The 23161-nt window shown below is 39.6% G+C and overlaps 1 protein-coding gene across 1 annotated transcript; it reads left to right on the forward strand.

Moving 5' to 3' along the window:
* The first annotated feature begins 1276 nt into the window (after positions 1-1276).
* Positions 1277-22337, forward strand: LOC115783322 (perforin-1-like). Its single transcript, XM_030734101.1, has 10 exons — positions 1277-1341; positions 12505-12791; positions 12882-12961; positions 13414-13459; positions 16427-16563; positions 16672-16810; positions 16894-16974; positions 17712-18208; positions 19279-19372; positions 21835-22337. The coding sequence occupies exons 2-10, from the start codon at positions 12522-12524 to the stop codon at positions 22045-22047; spliced, it is 1557 nt and encodes a 518-aa protein (XP_030589961.1). The 5' UTR covers positions 1277-1341; positions 12505-12521; the 3' UTR covers positions 22048-22337.
* Positions 22338-23161: the final 824 nt, after the last annotated feature.

Raw genomic sequence — 23161 nt, forward strand, 5'->3', positions numbered from 1 at the left:
TACAGGCTCCAAGGTCTATAAGTTTGCTACACAAAGTGCCAAAGAGGACGACTACACCTTCAGTGTACATGGCATCACCTGCAAACATTATAGGTAGGCTGGGAAAACAAAACACATACATTTTAAAACTTTAATCAAAGTTTGTTATATAAAAATGATTATACCTTCTGTTAAGATGATTCCCTAATCTGTCTCTTTGTGTCTAGTTACCGCGTAGCAAATGAACCGCTTCTCACCGAAGAGTTCAAGAAGGCTGTGAACAATCTGCCAGAGGAGTACAGCCTCACAGAGAAGGACCAGTACGACGCATTGATACAAACCTATGGCACACACTACATACACCAGGTTAACACACACACACACGTTCAGTTACTTATTAAAAAATAAATAAAAATGTAAAATGTATTTAATTACAAAACCTTGTACCTAATTACAGATTCACCTTGGGGGGAGACTGAGGAGGGTCACAGCTGTACGAACCTGTTTGGCCTCACTGAACGGGCTTTCTTCTCAGGAGGTACAGGAAGCCCATGTGCCTGCACACAGTCACAAGACTGTGTATTTCTTAACACACACTCACATTTACACACATTGCGTTACCACTGCAATGAAAGACTGAAAGAAATATTTTTGATCTGTACCCAAATGAACAAACAGTCATGTCAGTGATGGTGGTCTGTCATAAAAAAGGATCCCTGAGCAATGCAGCAAATCCTTACTTTTGTTGATGTGAAAGTCTACCGTCATAAGTGCATATCTCAGACTATAGCTTTTGTATAGAGTTAATGCATTTACTGTTTAGCTATAAGGTGCACATGGAATCTTGTTTCTCATTCCTGTCTTTCAGGTTCACTCCTGTTTATCACACGGATTCTCTGTTGGCTTGGGGAAGATAAAATTATCCAGTGATCGACCATCTTGCATGAAAATCCTAGCAAACCGGGATGAAGCCACTAACTATAACGCTGGTCTCCACAAACACCACACTGAGGTGGCTGGAGGCACTGGTTGGTCAGGGGACTTTTCCCTCACCCATAATAACTCCCTGGGCCTTGTCCACTGGCTGAACAGCTTGAAGGATAGCCCAGGTGTTGTTTCATACTCCCTTTTGCCACTGTATGAGCTGATGCCAACCGAGACACAAAAGGCAGAGATGAAGAAAGCCATGTTGGTATACTTATTAAGCAAGACCGTGCAGAGCTCACACAGAAAACTATTTTGTTGGCTGCTCGATAACCTGGCCTCCAACTGCTGTCCTATACAAACCAGGAGGGGGATGCTGACTGTGACATATATTAAAGCCTGGAATCTGTGGGGAGATAATTGGGATACAACTGACAGGTGAGTAGGGTGAAGTCAAAAACTGAAAGTTGATGGTATATGTTGATGTACCTGGACATCTTGGGTTGCTTCCTCAGTCAAAAGGTGATTTAGGTCTTTCAGCAACTGACACCCAGCAGTCCAGTCAGGGTTAATTGAGCTCCACCTTGTGTCCAGGTAGGACTACACCACCCATAGCTCTCTCATCCTTATTTATAGCCTTCTTGAAGCAACATGTGCTGTCAGGGCAAACAATTTGGATAATTTTATCTGCAGGGGGACTGGCCTACATCTTATCATAGTGGGCTCACATTTTGCTTTCCACCCACTGCTTCAGCATACTTTCAGCTCACTATGCTTTGCCCCCTTCCTGAATACAGTTTCCCCCAGTGAAACTGAGCATTGGGTTTTAAGAGAATGATTTGCTTGGAGGTTCCCAAGATCAGTGGTTCTGATACAATCATTTGTTCATAGGTCATACATAAATTAAACTAATAATATCCACCCCCACCCCCACCACTGGTAGCAGCACTGTGGCATGGTGGTTAGCATTGCTGCCTCAGAGAAAGGAGGTCTAGGTTCAAATCCACCTTGGCTGGGGCCTTTCTGTGTGGAGTTTGCATGTTCTGGGTTTTCTCCAGGTACTCTGGTTTCCTGCCACAGTCCAAAGACATGCACTTAGTGGGAGTAGGTTAATTGGTGATTCTAAATTTCCCATAGGTGTGAATAGGTTGTCTGTCTCTCTGTACAAGGCTGGCAACCTATACAGGTGTACTGTACCCTTGCCTCTTGTCCTATGCTAGCTGGGATGGGCTCCTGTGACCCTGCAAAGGTTAATAGGATGGATGGATATACTCCACTAATCATACTAAAGTACAAGAAATGACAGGTTTAATTTTTTTTTACCCTATGTAGTCGAGATGAGGCAATGTCAGCACTGAACAATGCCTTTATTTATTTACATACCTACAACAGCTACCATTTTTGAACCAAGGTAAACAAGACAGTAAACATACTATTCGATAGATATAAATTATATTGTGTAATTCGTGACTGGGCTATAAACCACGTCATCTTTCGGTTTCAAGACACACTAAATATGCATGCATACATACATGCATGCATACATACATACATACATGCCTTTGCCTTATAAAAAGAGCATAAAATTGTAGTTATTTGCTCGTTATGTCAGTTTAATCCTGAAATGAGCAGCTGGTTATGTACTGTAGGCGTTTTAAGCTAGTTGCTGTATCTTTAAGGAACTGCGTGCTCCCGTGGACCGCGTGAACGTGGGGCAGCCGTAGCTTTAAGGATTTGCGCGTTCCAGCGGCACGCAATCAATTTCTGGCAGCCGATCACTTTTTGGCACAACACCGGCGACCACATACACACACGCCACGTTGCGGCCCGGCGCCGATTTGCCTAGCTTTAAGGAATTGCGCGTTCCAGCGGCGCGCAATCAATTTATTTTGAAGAAGTTTCGACGAGCAACTAGGGCCAGAGTCAGGTTCTGGAATCAGCAGTTATGAAACATAAGCACATCGAAATCACTCCGAATACAACACATTAGCAATTATACATTCTGTCATTTCCTTTTACACCATTACACAATGGTGTAAAACTACTGCAAGCTAAGATGAATGACAACTTAAAAAGCCGGACTGTCGGGCGCCTGGGTGGCTTAGTGGTGAAGCCGGCGACCACATACACACGCCGCGTCCCGGCCCGGCGCCGATTTGCCTGCGTGTCTTCCCCTGTATCTTTCCCCCATTTCCTGTCTCTCTCCACTGTCAGAAAAAGCTGCTGTGGCCAAAAATGGGAAAAAAAAAAAAAGCCGGACTGTCTTAGGGGAAAACATTACGCCATCCGAGCGACAATATACCGAATGCGAAGCCTAAATCATTGCATATAAACCCCTCAGAGTCTGGATAAAAAGCATATCCACATCAGTTTCTTGTATTTAGTATTGAAATGTTAATTTACTCACCACGTATGTTGTGTTTTGTTCTGTGTAGCGGGTCCTCTTAATTAGCGTCTCCTCCCCTTGTGAAGCGGCTTCAGCGTGGCGACGTCACATGTCATGAAGTGCCGTAAAAATGTTGTGAATGTAAACAGTGCCGTAAAGCCCGCGTTTTTAGCCGCACGAAGCTAACGTACATGCGATACCTGCAGATTAAGCTATTAAATACCGTATGGCTGTACGGCTGCAACGGTATCGCTGTACGACTGCATGACTGCAGACTACGGCTGCATGACTGCAGACACCTCTCTCCCTTAGATGGGTGTTCTGGAAGGCATTTTTCATTGTGTACTTTTTTGTGTAAAATGACAATAAAGTTCTAATCTAAGTAAACTGATAGAAAATATTAAATGACTATTTATTTATACCTTTATTTTTCATATGTTGAGAACATGAAAAATTATTTTTTCAAAATACATGGGCTTACACTACTATTACTTACATTGTTACTAAAATAATAATTACCTGGTTTAAATCTTTAATTTGGTTGAAATACAGTCGTGTGCAAAGTACAATGACAACAACATTATCAAATTATTCAAGTAAAATGTAAATTAAATAAGTCTAAATAGTGTAGTTATGTTTTATAACAGGAAAAAAATCACTTCCTGAAATTTCAGGAAATAATGTATTTTCTTTGGTCTTATTGGTCAAAACTTAGACCTCGAGGGTCCTGATTGGTGAAAGGATACACACTTAGTGTGTAGTGTGTATACTTGCAGTACCACCGCTCAGACTCAAGGGGTCCCTACTGAGCACACACACTTCACAGACACTTTTCCAGAAATTGCTACCAAGTGGGCCAAGTGAAAAAAATGCATGAGGCATGTTAGGAGAGCATCCCAAGCTGCCTGAGAGTGGTTTCCCATGTGGGGTCCAGCATTTTGGGCCCCGCAAAGAAACAGGGCCCCTCTTTGTTGGTGTGCTCCCTGCGTTCGGACCCTCCATGGTAACAAGAACAAGTGCACACACACACACACACACACACACACACACACACACACACACACAAGAGAAGGGAGAAGAAGGAGTAGGCCAGCCAGGAGGCGGACGTGACAAGAGGTGGTAAACAGCTGCAATGCACATACTGCAGCCTGCTGTATACAGCTGGAGTATATACAGCAGTAGACAAAAGTTTATTTTGTTAAATTTACTAATGATGGTTTTCGAAAGCTATGAGATCCTTGTGATTGTTCTTCGCTGTATATCAGAAACATGTCAACAACAACAGCTTAGTGGTGAAGCTGGTGACCATATGCAGTGTTGCAGTGTTGCAGTGCAGGCGGCAAGGGCTCGAGTCCTGCCTGTCGGCAATTTGCCCATGTGTCTTCCCCTGTATCTGTCCCCCATTTCCTGTCCACCTCCACTGCTGATAAAAGTCACTGTGGCCAAAAATACAAATAGCTTTTTCAACAAATCAGAATCTCACAATTTTTCTGGGTGTCATGATGGTTCGCTCCACGTTCACAACCATACATCAAGTTGAATGCAATCCATTAAATATGTTACTACTGTTATTTAGACAAGATAATTTATACAAATGCAGTGTGTAGATAATTAAGGGAATTCACTCTTAACCACTCTTAACCCATATATCTCATTTGTGAGCTATGGGTTCAGTTGACTTATCTTAAAGGAGATTCTTATATCTTAGAAATACCAACAACCTTTAACTCACTCTGAAGTGTCTCAAACCCACTGAAACTAAGGTTCAAATATTCTTCAGGGATAGTTTTATTAACTCGAAAGCACCAGAATCCTCTACAAAGTATTACAGGTTATTTCAATAATAAAAACCGGTAACACTTTATAATACGGCCTAAGGCTGTAACTACGTATATTTTACAGGGATTTACCCTGTATATGCCTATATATTTAAGGGATACATTCCTATATTTAAATTCTGTGTAATTTCCAGGACTATGGCCGTAATACCGTGACTAAGTGTAGGAGCCTAAATGCAGTTCTGTGATATTAAGTTAAAAAGGGTTACCAATAAATAAGTAGTTATTTTTAAAGGACAGTTTAAGTTCACAGTAGTATAAGTTAATTGATTTAGAAGGGATTAAGAGGTTTATTTACAGGTATTTTAGATTACTTCTGTGTAATAAGTTTATCTCTTAAAGGGCATTTGAATTGTTTAAGATGGATTAAAATGTAATTTATGTGGTATTTCTGATGTATGGGAGCATGTAAGAGTTTGATGGGGTTTTTGTTACTGCAACTTTAACTGAGGCACATAAGGTCAGTTTTATTAGACTGTTGGGTGCGGTGAGGGGGAGCCACAAGGTTTTTTGACCTCTGTCTTGTTTACGCTTTTGGATATGATGGATGATTAACAAACAATTTTGCGAATGTTTTGTACCACCATTTTTGTGTTTTAAGTTTAAGTAAGTGGTCCTGTGGATTTCTTCTTTAATGGATATGGATGGCAGCGAGGGAATTGTTGAGAGCGTCAAGCCGAGCTCCATGGTGTGGAAACCTACACTAAGGCCGTAAGTGTCATGTAATGCTGTGGCAGGCATGGAAGAGGACCCCAATGCAGGATACACAATGCAGAAAGCTGAGATTAAATTAAAGCTTTATTTTCTCGAGTGCAGAGCAGAAGGCAAAAAACATAATCCAAGGCAGATTGCACACAGCAGAGCCAAAGTCAAACATGACAACACACTGATGTGACACTGACGGGAATACTGACAAGGACACGACAACAAACGGAGGAAACACAGGACTTAAATACACAAGAGGGCTGATGAGGGGAGTGGAAACAGCTGGGAACACAGGTGAACCAAATGACACTAATAACAAGGGGGATGCAAAACAGAACATCACATGCAGGGATCAAATTAAACAGGAAGTCAGAGAAGGAAACAAAGATGCAGACTAGATACTGAACACCAGGGAACACAAGGAACTAGAAATTAGGGCTGCATAAAACGATTATTTTAGTAATCGAGTATTCTATCGATCATTCCATCGATTAATCAAGTAATCGGATAAGAAATACTTTTCTTATTAATGAACAATATTACGTATTTAAAAGAAGGGGAAAGGCTGGTCTCACAATGAACAACTCATTGATTTCCTTTTTAGAAAGTTTAATATTTTAATAGGTAAACTGGATACAGTATTTGAAAAGAACTGACCTTTTGGTCCATTTACATACTGTGTTAAATCTGTTTCTTTTTAAAGAACATTTGAACTTAAATCAATGCAAAAATAAATAACAAAATAAATGAAAAAATAATGTTAAATGAAGTTACACATACCAATAAAATAAGGTACAAATCAAAAACAGCCTCTCCTCTACTCTTCTTGAAAGGCCTTACTAGGTTACTTTGAGGTAAAAAAAAAAACAAAAAACAGAACAATTGCACAGTGTGTGTTTTAGTGCATATTAGTGAGCATGTGTGTCTGTTTAAGTGTGTTAGTGAATGAGTGAGTATGTATGTTTCTATGGTTTTAAACAAACATGTAATGATTGCAATGCAGAAATGTGAGCATATCTATGTGCTCAGAACTGAGGCTTGCCCTACGCTTTGATGCGATGTTTCCTGCTGCGGAAAACAAACGCTCTGATGGGGTAGATGTTGCTGGAACACACAGAAAGGACTTTGCCAGTGTTGCCAAGGTTGGATATCGCGTTGCATTTGTTTTCCACCATGACAGTGGATTCTCCTTCTTGGACAGAGGCTGCTCTCCAAAATACATCAAAACTTCCTTCTGCACTATTTGATTTAGCCACTGTTCTTCATCCTCTTCATCACTGGTGCTGGAGTCTGATGATGATGATCCAAGTATATTGTAGAGGAATGATGCTTCACCCTTAACATTCTTTGTTGGGCTGTCTTGTGCTTTGCCGGACGCTCCATTGTCATTTTCATTTGACTGCCTTCCTTTGCTTTTGGCAGCAAGTGCCATTTTTTGTACTGTGCTTTGGACCTTAAGTGCTTCATCAGATGGCAAGAACTTAAGTTTTCTAAATCTGGGATCCAAAGCAGCAGCAATTAGGACTGTGTTTGGCAATTCAGGTTTAAAAATAAATAGATCTTGCCATCTTGCTGTGATCTGTTCAGCCACATGAGCCTGGAAGGACTTTGCTGGTGTAGTCTCAAAAGTTGAACTCTGTATGGACTTCTTCAGGCTTTGCACAAGTTGTGGAAGCACAGAGAGTGTAACATATTGCTGCCCACTCAAGAACACTGTAGCCCCTTCAAATGGCTCAAGAGCTTGGCTCAGTTCCTCAATAACGTTCCACTGTTCAGGCTTGAGATCGAGAGAGTGGTGTTTTCCTTTTGAACCCACTGCTGGGTCAGACAATGTAGCCATCACGGGCCATCTTTGTTCGAGAAGCCTGGATAACATGTGATAAGTACTATTCCAACGAGTACTTACATCTTGAATCAGCATGTGCTGTGGTGTACCCATTTGCAGCTGCTTCTCTTTTAGCTTAGTGCATGCCAACTCACTCTTTTTAAAATGTTCGACAAGGCACCTGGAGGCAGCCACACACTTTGAGATAGAATGGTGGTTCTTCAGAGCACTCTGCACAACCAAATTGAGGGTGTGACCTGCACATCGCACTGATGCCCATCCATGCTTTTCTGCCAAAATCTTCCCTGCTGCTACGACATTAGCACCATTGTCATGGACAACAGCTTTTACTTTCTGTGGTGGAATGTTGAATTTAGCAATAACATCCTCAAGCCACGCTGCAATATTTGCTGCCGTGTGTCTCTCATCAAGAGGCATTGTTGTCAGGCTATGGGTTGTCATTTCCCAGTCTTCCCCAATAAAGTGACAAGTCACCCCCAGATATGCCTCTGTAGCAATACTTGTCCAAATGTCTGTTGTAAGTGCAATGCTGTCAGTCTGCTCAAGGATGGTCTTTAACTTTTCTTTGACGTCTTCATACTTTTTTTCCATCATATTTGTGAAGTAGGTTCTTGAAGGAAGTGTGTACCTGGGATTGAAAGTGGAAATCATCTTCTGAAAGCCTTCATCCTCCACCACAGACAGTGGGCGCATATCTTTGACAATCATGTTCAAAATGCTGTCAGTCAACTCAGCTGCTTGTTCAGTTGAATATGGTGCAGCTTTGCGAACAAAGTTGTCCATACGACTCTAGGATTTACTGAAAAAAAGAGTAACAAATAATTCAGTGTGCAACCTAACAGCCAGTGGCTCAGTTTTACTGGCCCAAGTTTATTTTTGCTTGCATGTGAAAAACAAATCTATTACTTGTATATCAATATAATTCATTATTATTATATAATATAAATTTATCTGCATATACTGTACAGCTTTTATTTTAACTTCTGCAGCTTTCCTGTCGTTTTGTCGCTGTGTAAAACAAATGGCGATCAATGGAAAAATGTGAGACACTTTCTCCCTATGTATCGTTGATTTGATTACGACCTCCAGTTTTAATAGATTACAGTAACAAGCTCTGCTGTTATGTACGCTAGAAAAATATTTTCTTTCACCCTGCTCTTCTGTGTGTGTCTGTAAATAAAGGCTTTGTCTCCACATTAAACTATAACAATGTCATCTTTACTCCTGTTGTGTGGAGGAGCTACTTTGGTATAATTTTGCATATATTTTTATTCACACTTTTACTTGTAATACTTCTCCACTGCAGGTTTATTTTTAGCCGCAAACGTGAATGAAATGTGCTAGCTTACCTTGTGCTAGTCCCGCTCTGTTGACTGGATGCGTAGACTGGGTGCTTTCTGCTGAGATGTTGAATCATTGCCGTTGTACTATTGTGGTAAGCTAATTCAGTTTTGCAGTAGACACACTGGACGGTTTTTTCGCTTATCTTCTGTTTAAAATGGTCCCAAACTTTTGATACTTTTCGTCTTTTTCTTTGACTTCGCTCATCGCTTTCTTCTACGTCTTCCTCCATCGCGCCATGAAACAAAGCTGCGTGCTATACGTGAACACGTGAAACGTAAGCACGCTGTGCGTCAGTACACATCCTCCGTGTGAAACATGATTACCACTGAGCAGTACATGGTTGTGCGGATTAAACGAAGCATCGACACAGTAAATTTGTGTCGATAATTTTTTAGAATCGATTTAATCAATTTAATCGATGAATCGTTGCAGCCCTACTAGAAATCAAAACATAATCAAACCCCACAACAAAAGAAACCCAGAAAAGATAAATGCAATACAAAACAAAGCATAAACAAAAAACACTGGGTCAAAGGACCCAGGACCATGACAGTAAGTACTGTGACTAAAGCTGTAAGTTCCGGGACTAAGGCCGTAAGTACACGTATTTAACAGGAATGTACCCTGTACATTTAAGTTCTGCATAATTCAGCCAAAAAAAGCAACACTGTTTCTTCAATCCTACATCGTAGGTACACTGTACTTTCCAGGGCGAGGGTTGTAGCATGTAGTATTTTACATGGGTGAACCCTGCAAGTACATTTAAGTTCTGCGTAATTTCCACGACTAAGGCCACAAGTACCCTTTGACTACATGTATGTACCGTGACTACGGCGGAAGTACCCCGTAACTACATGTAAGTAGCACGACTAAGGACGTACGTACACGTATTTTACAGGGATGTATCCTGTAGGTAAATTTAAGTTTAAGTAAAAAGTAAATACAGTGATCCCTCACCTATCGTGGGGGTTACGTTCAGAGACCCCACAATAGGTGTAAATCCGCAAAGTAGCGGCGTTGTATGTTTATTTTATTATTTATATATGTTTTATGGCTTTATAAACCCTTCCCACACTCCTATAAACCTTTCTCACACTCTTACTACAACTTGAATGATGAAGATGATGAATTATGTAGCTGTGCAGTAATGATGGTGATGAAGGTGGTGCAGCATCTTCTCCCTCAGCCGTAACGTCCACTTCCGCTCAAGGCATAGGCGTGACTTATCTCTTCGTTCAAGTGATGAACATAGTTATGGGGTGTTACAGAAAGAAAATGTGTTTTCCCTGACCAGTTAATTAGGTTTGTGGCTGTTGCTGGGTGAAATTGTCTGAATAGGGGTATATGGTGCTGTACAGACTGCCGTGGTGGCCTGTAGTTTGCATGGATGAAAATCAAATCTAGTATGCGAAGTGCAGACAAGCTTGGCAATCTACAAGTGACCACAACATTGATGATGAGGTTTTTGGTGCAGCGCTGTATACCTCTTTGCAACCAATTTCACTCATAGACATATATATGTAGACGCCACACTGAGCACTGAATCATACGTCAACGTTGCCGCCATATTGGATGTAGAAAACATAAACATAGAGGTGCCTTACTGTGGTACTGTGTAGTTGTTCAAACCATTTTACAGTCAAAACTGGGTCACTTTACTTTACTTTTGTCAGTGTCAATGTCACATTTATTTATATAGCACATTTACAGTATACAACCACGTCAGGTAAGTTAAATAAACAAATAATTTTGTGAAATTCTATATAAATAAACATGAACATAACAGGTAGAGACAACTGTAAACACTATTAAGAATTGGCATTGTTCCATTTACACACAAAGCTGATTCAGGTAATGGCAAACACGTGAGTGAAACTAGGAATTAAAGTCCAAGGGCACCTGGATTTTTATTGAGGCAGGAGTGAAATCGGGACAAGTCAAGGCATGAATAGATAACGTGACACATTTACCCAGGAGAAAAAGGGACTTTACATCAAGGGACTGGAAAACCAACAGTGCAGGTCTGTGGGTTCATAAAAAAATACATTTGAAGAGTTAACCCATACATAACATTTAAATGGCCTCTAAAGGTTGTGTAGAGAATGCTGTGAGACCAAACACTGGAGACAAGGAGAGGAACATTTATTAATAAATATGGCAATAAACATAAAAATGTTAATGTTTTCCTAATTGTGCAGGTTTTCACTAAGTTGCATGTATGGCACCTTTGTTGTTGGAATTTTATGGTTTGAGGTTGGTAGCCTTTACACATACAGTTAATCATCATCTCATATCTCATCCTTCTCGGTACTGACAATTAAGCTATTCCAAGGACACTTCCTTAATCCTACAACACAATAAGCCATTGTTGGTTTAATTTTTTTTACCATCCTTATCTCTTTATTTGCTGGATGTGTCCCCATCTTAATCCTTATAAGCTGTGCACTTCAGCTTGTTTTTGAACAAGTCTTGTTGGCTCTTTGTCCTGCTTGGTCTGCTTTCGATCACTGAAAGAGGAACAACAACTGCAACTTTTTCAGGATTTGGGAAAGGTAGAAACAAATTTTTAAATGGTCTAAGAAGTGATTGTCAACTTTATTTTAAAAAGCTACACAGAGATTTAAGATTTTTAGAGACTGACAAGATACAACACAAATGCTATGACAAGGGGGAACCAGGACGACAGGTCAGGGGGGAGATTTCACGGTGGTGCTGTGGTTCGAATCCAACTTTCTCCAACTTCTGGAGTCTGCATGTTTGCGTAGATGTACTCTGGTTTCCTCCCACAGTCCAAAGACATGCAGTTAGTGGTAATTAATCTAACCCTGAAAAGGATAAGTGGAAGAGAATGGATGGATGTTGCAAGGGATCATGTCAGATGTGATGCCAATGCACATAAAAGACTTTATCTTGGCAATATACTACAAAAGGAAAACTGCACATGAAATTGTGTGTGAGCACATTTTAATGGTTGGAAAGACAAATAGTATTTTTTTCTGAACAGTTACTATGTGAGTCACTAAGAGGCTACTACAAAATATATGCAGAAATATTCTGCCAAAGAAACTCTGTTTGTTTGGTTTATTGTTTTAAAACAATAAACCATATATCTTGCTGCATGTGCAATAATCCAGGTAAGGAAATCCCAGAAAGTTGATTCTAGTCATGTGGTCTCAGTGTTTTCAGTGGGAGAAATGTTTCACCACTCATGCAAATGAGCTCAGCTGACTGCAAGTTTGCCCAGGCTTATCAACAGTAAAGGTCATAACAATTTGCATGAAATGTTTCTCCCACTGAAAAAAATCAACTTTCTGGAATAGACCATATGGATAGGCAAATGATTATTTTGTTTTAATGTTTGTAAATTTCATTTCCAACTCAAACTTGTTTGCAAAAATTGCAGTTCCTTACTTTACTATTAATCACCTAATGTTGAAATGATGACCACTTATCTCTCTCTGTTTCTGTCTAAAATATTTTAGCCTGTGTCACTGCAGCGATGCTCTCCTTTTCAATCCTGCCTCCTCTCTGCCTGAGCCTCCTTCTCTTTGTGTCGCACAACTCCCCTGTCCTCTCCTGTCGAATTGGGAACTACAGTCAGTGTCAGGCTGCTCCTTTTGTACCGGGTCACAACCTGGTGGGGGAGGGATTTGATGTGGTCACCCTGCGTCGAAAAGGAGCTTACATGATTGATGTGAAGACCTACCTCACCCCAAGTGGCACCTGTACGCTCTGTTCCAACCCACTTAAAGGCAACAACCTACAAAAAGTAAATAAAAATGCAACAACGTAACCATTTGGACAGTAGTGCGTGCTGTATGTGTATGTGTTAATGATCATGATCTGTTTTCATTTTCAGCTGCCAGTCTCTGCGGTGGATTGGCGTGCATTCAGCCGATGCAATGCTGATATTTACAGCAGTGCACACAGCTCTATTAGGTACAGTCTTATACATTATTGTAGTTGTTTTCAGAACTGTGTTGCTCTCCAAAGACAGACTTGCACACGCTGATTTTCTCATTCAGTGTCTTGTGTTTGCCATGCTAAAAAAAACTGTAACTTTCATGGGACAATTGAGTATCCTGTGGCTCAGCTGTTCACTCACTGCCAGAGAATTATATCTAATTAAAACTCAGAGTTTTACTTTTATGTCTCAGGTAATGTTGAAATTTGTAGATCAGGACATGCAATATTCATATATACTTAATGAGCAATATTGAGCATTTTTTGATAGCTAGACTTGTTTTTTTTTATCCTACATTTTTTCATTTTGTTCACAGCTGAAAATCCAACATTAACTTGTTTATTTGTAAATACTGTTTTTAACAAACTGTTTAAAATCATGGAAATTACCTTTGAAATTAAACTGTGAAATTGATCTGCATCCACAGCTCCTTGATTGACACTTACACCTCCCAGGACAGTACTGACTGGAAGGTAGGACACCTTTTACAACTCATGTTGGCATAAAATTGACATATTTGAATATTACCACTATAATGATAGTTGACATTTTTATGTAACCAGACGCTTGGCTTTTTAATTCTTTCTTTTTTTTTTTTTAACCTTTAGCACCTCCCTGAAACACATTGTAGTAACATCAAAAAACTAACACTGCCAGTTTTGTTCAAAAGGGCTGCAAGAAACATCTTGAACCAGGGACTTAATATATGTGCAATGATTCACTTTTGTTGTCAAACAAAATATTTGGCAACAGAGTTTACAAAAATCATAGAAAGAATACACTAAACAAAACAAAGAGATAAAGAAATTAGGCTCCATCTGTAGACAGAGGCAAAACACAACAAATGAATGCTGAACCAAAAACCTGCCAAATGTCAGTGAATTTTTGCAGATTTACATTTCACAGCAGTTTGACTCACTCCACGTTTGAACTAGGGATGCGCCGATCCGATATTCAGTATCGGTATCGGTCCGATACTGGCCTAAATTACTGGATCGGATATCGGAAAGAAATAAAAAAATGTAATCCGATACATTAAATAACGTTTCGCTCACATTAGCTGCATTACAGGGAGCAGTCGTCTTCTTCTTCTTGTGGGTTTGCGGTTGACCAAACCAGCTTAGAGCTGCATTACCACCACCTACTGGAATGGAGTGGGGGATCAGGAGTTAGAAAACAACCCCCCTCAGATCCTCCGTCGCTGCGACGGATTCCCTTTGACACTGAGTGATCATCACTGACATGTTTTTCCGCCTTCACAGCTCTCTGCCTTGTTTGTGTGTTGTGCTCACTGTGCTGAGAATCAGCTGTTATTTTTTTCTCTACTTCAGCTCCCGGACATACTGCTAGCGAGCGCAGCTATTAGCACTGGTGACCGTCCGGTACCGGAAGAACCCCTTCCCCGTCAAAATATTTTTGATACTTTAATCCCTGATTTGTGACTAAATATAGACCTGCAGTAGAAACGTATTTAGGAGAATGCTTGTAAAAATAAAGCATTACAAGATTGCGCTCACGCAGCCCCTAGTTTTTCACGTGAACACTGATGACGCAACAGCAGCAGTCAGCTGATTTACGTGCAGTCTGTCTGCACGAGCGCAAAGAGGCGGAGCCGGCGAGCTCAGATGGAGTGGACTAAATGTTTTTCTAGTGTCCAAAAGAAGCCTTTTCGTCCCTGTAACCTCCATTAAACCTTTACTGGGAAACAGCTGGAGGTCCTTCATCAACCACCTGATCAGTAAGTGAAGAAAAGAGAACTTTGTAGCTGCTCCATCCACCCTGTTTGTTTCACACAGGGAAAAACTGCAGTACAGAAGTTAAAATATGCAGATGAACTGTTAATATGAAAAAAGTATTTCTTATCCAGTTACTTGGGAAATCAATATAAATAGAATACACAATTGCTAAAATAATCGATAGTTGCAGCCCTAATGAAATTTGCAACATGCTTCTCACACAGAAGCAACAGGATTCAGGTGATAGTTATTGTTGTAAGTAAAGTTTATTTATATAGCATTTTTCACAGACAGAAAAGCGCTGTACAATAATTAAAACACAATATCACCCCCCACCCCCAGAAAACACTATGTTAAAAACATAATAACATTACCATATTAAAAGAAAAAGAATAAAAATAAAGTCAGAAACCAGAAAGCCTGGTTAAACAGAAAAGCTTTCAACTATTTTTTAAATGATGCCACAGAGTCAGCTAAATGGAGCTGGAGTGGTAAACAGTTCCAGAGCTTTGGTGCCACTGCCTAAAAAGCTCTGCCCGCCCTGGTCCTTAGTCTTGTATGTGGGACAACTAAAAGACTTTGATTTTGTTGTGTGAGAGACTGTTGACTTCTTTTTTTTATGTTTTTAAAAGCCTGGATCAATTTTAAATATCGGATTTATATCGGTATCGGCTGATATCCAAATGTAAAATATCGGTATCGGACATAAAAAAGTGGTATCGTGCCATCCCTAGTTTGAACACTGGAGATTACATTTTGGAAGTTGTCTTGCCACACATGTGGGTGTTCACAAATACAAGTCATTAACACCAAACAGCAACTACTTTACACAGCGCTGCCATATCAGTGTGTTCCATGGATCTCCAGCTCAACCCAAAACAAAAATAAATGCTAAATTAAATCTGCAAGCAGCATACTCAGGTGTGCTATGGGTTCGTGGTCACTACTAACAGGAGTGTCACAGAGTTACCTGAATGTTTTTAGCCCGATAGGCTACTTGGGTGTTGTTTAATCATGAACCTATAAAGGAGTAGGGGGTTACATTGAGAAAAAAATTGAGAAAAAAATTAAATTGTGCATTTTGAGTCTAAAGTCAAAAAATACGTTTTTGAGAAAAAAGTCAAAATAGTATTTTGAGAAAAAAGTTGAAATGGAATTATGAGAAAATAGTCAATGTGCAGCTTAAAGTTGTTTCAAGTCAAACGACTGCCACGCCATGTCTGCTATACCCTCCAGAATGTCTTTTATTATGATTTAGTGAAACATACTTTAGAATTGGCTATAGTAACAAGGAAATTTTTTCTTTTAATACATAAACACGATGTAGTGATAAGTATGAGGATGTTAAAGAGATGGTGCAGAAAGCTGCATCGGCTCAGAAGGAAAAACCACACAAACTGGCAATGGTCAGACGCAAGGATATCGATGATTGCATCTTTGTGCAGTACAGAGGGGATATGTTGAATCACAGAAACTATAAGACAGCTGATCAAGTTGTTTCATCTACCCAAGTCATTTTGTAGAGGGTATAGCAGCCGTGGCCATTATTTGACTTGAAATTAGGACTTTGACCTTTTTCTCAAAATTCTGACTTTATTCTCAAAATGCAAAATTTTTTTTCTCAATGTGGCCCTAATACTCTTTGAGCCCCTTATGAACCTTTATTTATTTATTCATTCATTCATTTCTCATTAATTGTAACAGACTGGCCTAAATTTAGATAAATTTGCCAGTATGGATGTGGGAGGAACACAATCCACTGCCTATAACTTTGCTACAACAAAGACCAAAGAGGACCGCTACACCTTCAGCATGCACAGGGTCACCTGCAACCATTATGGGTAGGTTGTGAGTAACCCAGAATGATCTTATGAATTGGGATTATTCAGAAATCTTCATCTGAATAGTTTCTGTTGAGTTAATTTACTAATCTCTTCCTTTGTGTCTAGTTACAGAGTATCAAACAGACCACCTCTCAGCTCTGAGTTCAGTAAGGATGTAGCCAAGCTACCAAATCTCTACAACAACTCCACCAGAGCTTCATACAATGAGCTCATACGTACCTATGGCACACACTACATTCGCCAGGTTAAAATACATACATTAAGAATTTCCTTACTTAAAAAATACAAACAGCTTTTTTATTACAACAACTTTGTACCATATTGCAGGTTTACCTTGGCGGTCGACTGAGGCGAGTCACGGCTGCACGAACCTGTTTGTTCTCACTGAACGGACTCTCCTCCAGTGAGGTACATGAAGCATATGTGCCTGCAGACAGTTACCAGACTATATATTTCTACATATACAGGTTGTGCCATAATGAATAGTAATGACTATTTTATGTCAACCCTCATGATGTGTTATGGTTTTATTCATTAAAAATATTCTTGTTCAGTTTTTAGTTTTTCTTTAGTCCAGACTCTGCTTACTGATCCTGTAATTAACTATTCAATCAGTAAAGCTACAGATAATTGCACAATATGTAGCCTACAGATTGTGCTACCATAATTTTCTGCCTGCAGAAGTTAATCCAGTTTTTGTAACATTAACTAATGCTGGCAAAATTTAGGCTGGTTCTCAAAAGGCTGTCACTGGCATCAGAACCAGAACTATGTCTGTAGAAAAGGGGTAGAAGTAGAAGTAGCTTTAGAGTTTACATCTACATCTGGTACACGTCTTGATGAACTGGATTTTGAAGAAATCGTAGTCTGGATATAAACATTTTTTCTCATCTGTCAAAACTGGTTTGAGTTTGGAAATTATCAGCAGCCCTTCATACACTCCATAGAATAATCTTTACCATGCCATCTCTTCTCATTTCCATCAGATGGTTGTGTTGTTTCTTACCAGTAGAGTGTATGCTTGTTTCTATCTTCTTTTTTTTTTAATACCGCAGCTTTTGTTTGATATGTTTATGAAATTGTTATGATCAGATAGCCTCACAAGATCTACACAAACTAGTATTATCTCTATTCCTGTCCTCCAGGTCCACTCCTGTTTATCGCTGGGTTTCTCTGTTGGCTTGGGGAAGTTGACACTATCCAGTAACACAAAATCTTGCAACCAAGTCCTGCAAAACCAGGGTCTCGCTGTTACATACAGCTCTGGACTCCATCAGCACTACACAGAGGTGGTAGGAGGCAATGGTTGGTTGGGAGAGTTTTCACTCACGCACAATGACTCCCTTGGCTTTGGAACTTGGCTGAGCACCCTAAAAGATCATCCAGATGTTGTTTCCTACTCCCTTCGGCCAATCTATGAGCTGATGACAAATGATATACAAAAGGCAGGGATGAAAGCTGCCATAGAACTGTATTTGGAGGACAATGCTATGAAAAAGTCACCCCGGGAACCAGATTGTGGATGGCACGTTCCTAATCTGGCTTCCAACTGCTGTCCTCTACAAGCCTGGAGGGGGACTCTAAGTGTTACCATTGTCCGAGCCTGGGACCTGAAAGGAGATTCAGTTGGGAAGACTGAAGGGTGAATAGACTCTGATCAGGGATTAGGATTTGGAGGCGGTACGGTGGGGGAAATAATTATTTGATCCCCTGCTGAATTTGCAAGTTTGCTCACTTACAAAGAAACGAACAGTCTAATTATTACAATAGTTTTATTTTAATATAGAGACAGAATAGCAACCAAAAAAATCCAGAAAAAACACATTACATAAAAGTTATATATTGATTTGAATGTCACTGAGTGAAATAAGTATTTGATTCCCAAGCAAAAATGACTTATTACTTGGTAAGAAATACTCATTGGCCAGCACAGCTTTCTTGTAGTTAGGTTGCACACATCTAGGGAGGGGTTTTGGCCCACTCCTCTTTACAAAAACTTACTAAATTCTTTAGGTTTCTTGAGTCAAATATAGAAGTCATTAACAGGACTCTGGAGAACTTGAGAAGGTACACTGAGAAGGTAATTCAGCCATTTGATTCAGGTGTGTTGGATCAGGACACATCTAAAACCTGCAGGACACCGGGCCACGAAGCCTGGATTTGAGAACCACTGTCTTAACCTCAGGCACCACAGGTTAATGCCTGGCCAACAGATGCTCTCCCTCAAGCTCCCTCCCCAGGCCGGGCTCCCAGGGTGGGGCCCCAGTAACCCTATCCCGGGCAGCGTAAATAGTTCCCTTGGTGACTCTTGGTGATTGTTGGAATCGCTCTTTGTCTGGCCCCTCACTCAGGACCAATTAGCCTTGGGAAACCCTACCAGGGAGCACAGCACCCAGACAACTGCTCCTGGGATCACTGGGACACACCGCCAATCTGTGGGAGCCAGAATTCTGAGTGGATTGTAGGGGATCAAATATTTATTTCACTAATCAAATTAATCTATAACTTTAGTGTTTCTATTTTTTTCTGAATTTTGGGTTGATATTCTCTCTTAGCCTTAAAATGAAACTATCAGAAATTAGAGACTGTTTATTGATTTTAAGTGAGCATTAGCAAATTCGGTAGGACATCAAATAATTATTTCCCCCCACGTTATATCAAGCAGACTTAATAATTCTTCTGTTGCTCATCTTTCTTTTCTCCTATTCACAGCTATGCCCAGATGTGGTTTGGTTCTATCTATCAAAGGACTCATTGGATTCGGTCAAACAACCCCTGGTGGAATGCTAATTATAATCTGGGCAAGGTCAGTAAACCCTCATTATACAGTGGTATGCAAAAGTTTGGGCACCTCTGATAATTTTCAGGATTTTCCTTTATAAATCATTGGTTGTTCAGATCAGCAATTTCAGTTAAATATATCATATATGAAGTTTATAGGATTTACAGAAAGTGTGCAATAATTATTTAAACAAAATTAGGCAGGTGCATAAGTTTGGGCACCCTTGTCATTTTATTGATTTGAATACCTTGAGCACTAATTATTGGAACACAAAATTTGTTTTGTAAGCGCATTGACCCTTGACCTACATACACAGGTGAATCCAATTATGAGAAAGGTTTAAGGTGGCCAATTGCAAGTGTTTCTCCTCTTTGCATCTTCTTTGAAGAGTGGCAACATGGGAGCCTCAAAACAACTCTCAAATGACCTGAAAACAAAGATCGTTCAACATCGTGATTTAAGGGAAGGATCCAAAAAGCTCTCTTAGAGATTTCAGCTGTCAGTTTCCACTGTGAGGAACATAGTGAGGAAATGGAAGACCACAGGCACAGTTCTAGTTAAGGCCCAAAGTGGCAGGCCAAGAAAAGTCTCAGATAGGCAGAGGCGAAGGATGGTGAGAACAGTCATAGTCAACCCACAGACCAGCTCCAAAGACCTACAACATCATCTTGCTGCAGATGGTGTCACTGTGCATCGTTCAACTATTCAGCACACTTTGCACTGATTTTAGGTTTGTTTTTTGGTGCTCTGGGAGCAGGCACCGTCTCTATGGGGATGGGGTTTTAGGGGGATGGCGGGAGAAGAGGAGCTGCAGAGAGGCGTGTAAGATGCAACTCTGCTTCCTGGTCTCAACCCTAAACAGTCAGGTTTTAGGAGGGTTAATAAATTTGGCCATATTTCTAGAAATGAGAGCTGCTCCATCTCTCCTAACAAGACCAGGTTTTCCCCAGAAACTCTGCCAATTATCAGTGAAGCCCACATTGTTTTTTTTCCATAGATATGGAACAATCAGTGAGTTATTTAGAATATACAAATCTTTTTTATTTTATAATTCCTTTACCTTATTTAAGACAGCAACAGTTTTGAATATTCTAACTTTAATATAATTTATATAAGCTTTCCATGACAGATGTTCATCTATAAGAATACCCAAAAACTTAATTTCTTTAGTTTTTTGTATTTCAACAATTGAGCATCAATACTTTTTACCTACTACAAAATATCATAAACTTCAATTTAAAGATAATCTATTACCATCAAACCATCTTTTAATTTTTATAAATTTGTTTCCAACCACATCCAACACTTGTTTAATATTTTCTCCTGAATAAAATTAAGTTGTATCATCCACAAAAAAAAACACGCTTTAGAAAATTTAAAACCATGGTAATATACTAATTAATATACATAAGGAAAAATTTGGGTCCAACGACTGATTCTTGTAGTACTCCACAACTAATATTGTATACAATGGATTTTCTATTATTAACTTCTAAAAAATGTTTTCTATCCTTCAAATAACTTCATGTGCCACTCCTCTGATTCCATATTGGTACAATTTATCTAATAATATTGCATGATTGAGTGTGTCAAAGGCTTTTTGATGATCTACAAATATACTTATTATATATTGCTTTTTATCTATTGCTGTACTACTTCTTTTACTAATTTTTTGCCCCAATATATGATACAAAGCTATGACTGCCTAAGAAAGGGCTTTACATTTATACCCAAGTTAACAGCGAACAGCATTACCTTACATCAATCCAAATAATTGCACTCTACTACCAATCTTGTGTTCTTAAGTTGTAGTGGCTGTTAAATCCCTTGCAACCATTGCATGGACAAATACTATTATACTGAGTACACAATAACTTGGCAAGGAACAAAATTAATATCACCTAGTTGGTGGTTTAACAAACAGCTGCTACAGTTGTTATTGTAATAATAAGAAGATAAATAGGGAAAAGAGTTTCCAGTCAGCACACTTTGCAGACAGCAACACTCACAACCCACTAGTGTGGTTCTGTAAAAAGCAACGAAATCCATAAGCAGCATGTAGAGCCTGCCATAAATGCCTTCTGGTGCAATATTTGATGATGCTGATAAGCAGTTGTTAACTATATAATTTGGTGAGTGCCAAGAGTTCAATAAATTTTGGTAAAGAAATCAAGCATTGTCTAATATTTATTTGATTTAACCTTTTTTTTTTTTTTTCTCAATTTCTCAAAGTTTTGTCTTTGTGTAGTGCGTAATTGGGTCATGTGTAGTGAAGTGCAAGGAATGAGGACCCAAGACCAGACACACCAGTGTGTCTTTAACATTTTTTGAGTCATATGGACTAAAAAAAAAGTCATATGTTGCTTTTAAGTATAATGTACAAATGGTTTATGCATTAGTCTTGATTCATGTTCTCATTAATGTTTATGATCCACAAACCTAAAATCAACATTGGAAAATCTTGTTTGATTACTTTTCTCATAAAGGTGGACACACACTTGGGTTTGAAGGTTGAAGTTTGGGATAAAGATGTATCGGTTGATGACCGTCTGGGATCATGTGTCAAGTATCTGCAGCAGGGGACACACAGATTTACCTGCCCAGCTAAAAGAGGTGGTTTCGAGGTCCAGTACACTCTGACATGTGACCCATATCTGACTGGAGATCGGTGTGATCGTTATAAACCATCTGCCAAATGAAAAATGTATTTTGAGTTTGCATGTTTTTCTTTATGATACAGCTGCTGATCTAATGGAGTGTAAAAATCCAAGTCACTAATCTGCTTATGCTTTTGTTAAATTTGGGGCTTATCTACATACAGAAAATTTTAAGTCAAAAATCTGATTTTGGGTTTTTTTTAATTGATTGTAAATAGAAATATATATAGACTTGTAAATGCACACACACTGAATCAGCTGTTATATACTCCTACTAATTTGTAAGTCTAATATCAGTTGTGTGAAAACTGTCAAATCCTTGTTGTACTACTTCTGATCTTAAATCTACTGTGGCAAGTGCAATCCTGTTTCCAAACAACACATGACGTTGGACAAAAGATAAATAAAAGTAAACTGCGATAATTAACAAATGTCTCAAATGGTATGTTTTCATTGAGGATTGTAACATACCAAATATTGAAATGTTGGATTTTTCTTTTTTTTTTTTTTTTACATATCTGTTGGTGCTGAATTTTACATCCATTTGATATCTAAGTGTGTGTGTGTGTGTGTGTGTGTGTGTGTGTGTGTGTGTGTGTGTGTGTGTGTGTGTGTGTGTGTGTGTGTGTGCGCGTGCATTTGTGTTGGTGCTGGACCTTTGCACTATGTAGCTGTTGCTTCCTCCTCTGGAACCCCTCCCTGTCAGCTCTCTGCTAGTGGCAGTCAATCAGACTGTAACATGTCAGTTGGTCCACTGGCACCTCCATGTCAGCCGCTCTTCAGGGGGCAGCCACAAACATAGTGTCTTTTTTATTTGTGATAAACACTGGTGTCAGGATCTGCCACACTCTGGTGAAGTTGGAAGTCATTGCCATGTCTTCTGCCTCTGCTACACCAGTGAATCCTCTTCATTCGTTATATGAAACCATCTGAAGGAGAATGAGTGCAGCCTGATGGAGGTCTCACTCTTTCTCTGTCTTAAAGTGATTTTAAGGTCCACTGTTCTTGTGCATGCATTGCATGACATCTGAGTTCCTCGAGCCTGGCTTCATTGTACAGGACATAGGAATCCTGGACACCAGAAGAAAGCTCAGACAATAACCCAGGGAGAAAACAGCAGGTAGTCTCAGCCTCCCAAAGGCCCATAGAATCCCCT

This window comes from Archocentrus centrarchus, chromosome 1 (assembly GCF_007364275.1).
Source record: "Archocentrus centrarchus isolate MPI-CPG fArcCen1 chromosome 1, fArcCen1, whole genome shotgun sequence".
Taxonomy (NCBI): domain Eukaryota; kingdom Metazoa; phylum Chordata; class Actinopteri; order Cichliformes; family Cichlidae; genus Archocentrus; species Archocentrus centrarchus.

Bases quoted from the DNA above. Each gene is read 5' to 3' on its own strand.
- LOC115783322 (XM_030734101.1), top strand. From the start codon at position 12,522: ATGCTCTCCTTTTCAATCCTGCCTCCTCTCTGCCTGAGCCTCCTTCTC. The intron at 12,792-12,881 runs GTAAATAAAAAT...TTTCATTTTCAG, and splicing joins AAGGCAACAACCTACAAAAA to CTGCCAGTCTCTGCGGTGGA. The intron at 19,373-21,834 runs GTCAGTAAACCC...TTTCTCATAAAG, and splicing joins CTAATTATAATCTGGGCAAG to GTGGACACACACTTGGGTTT.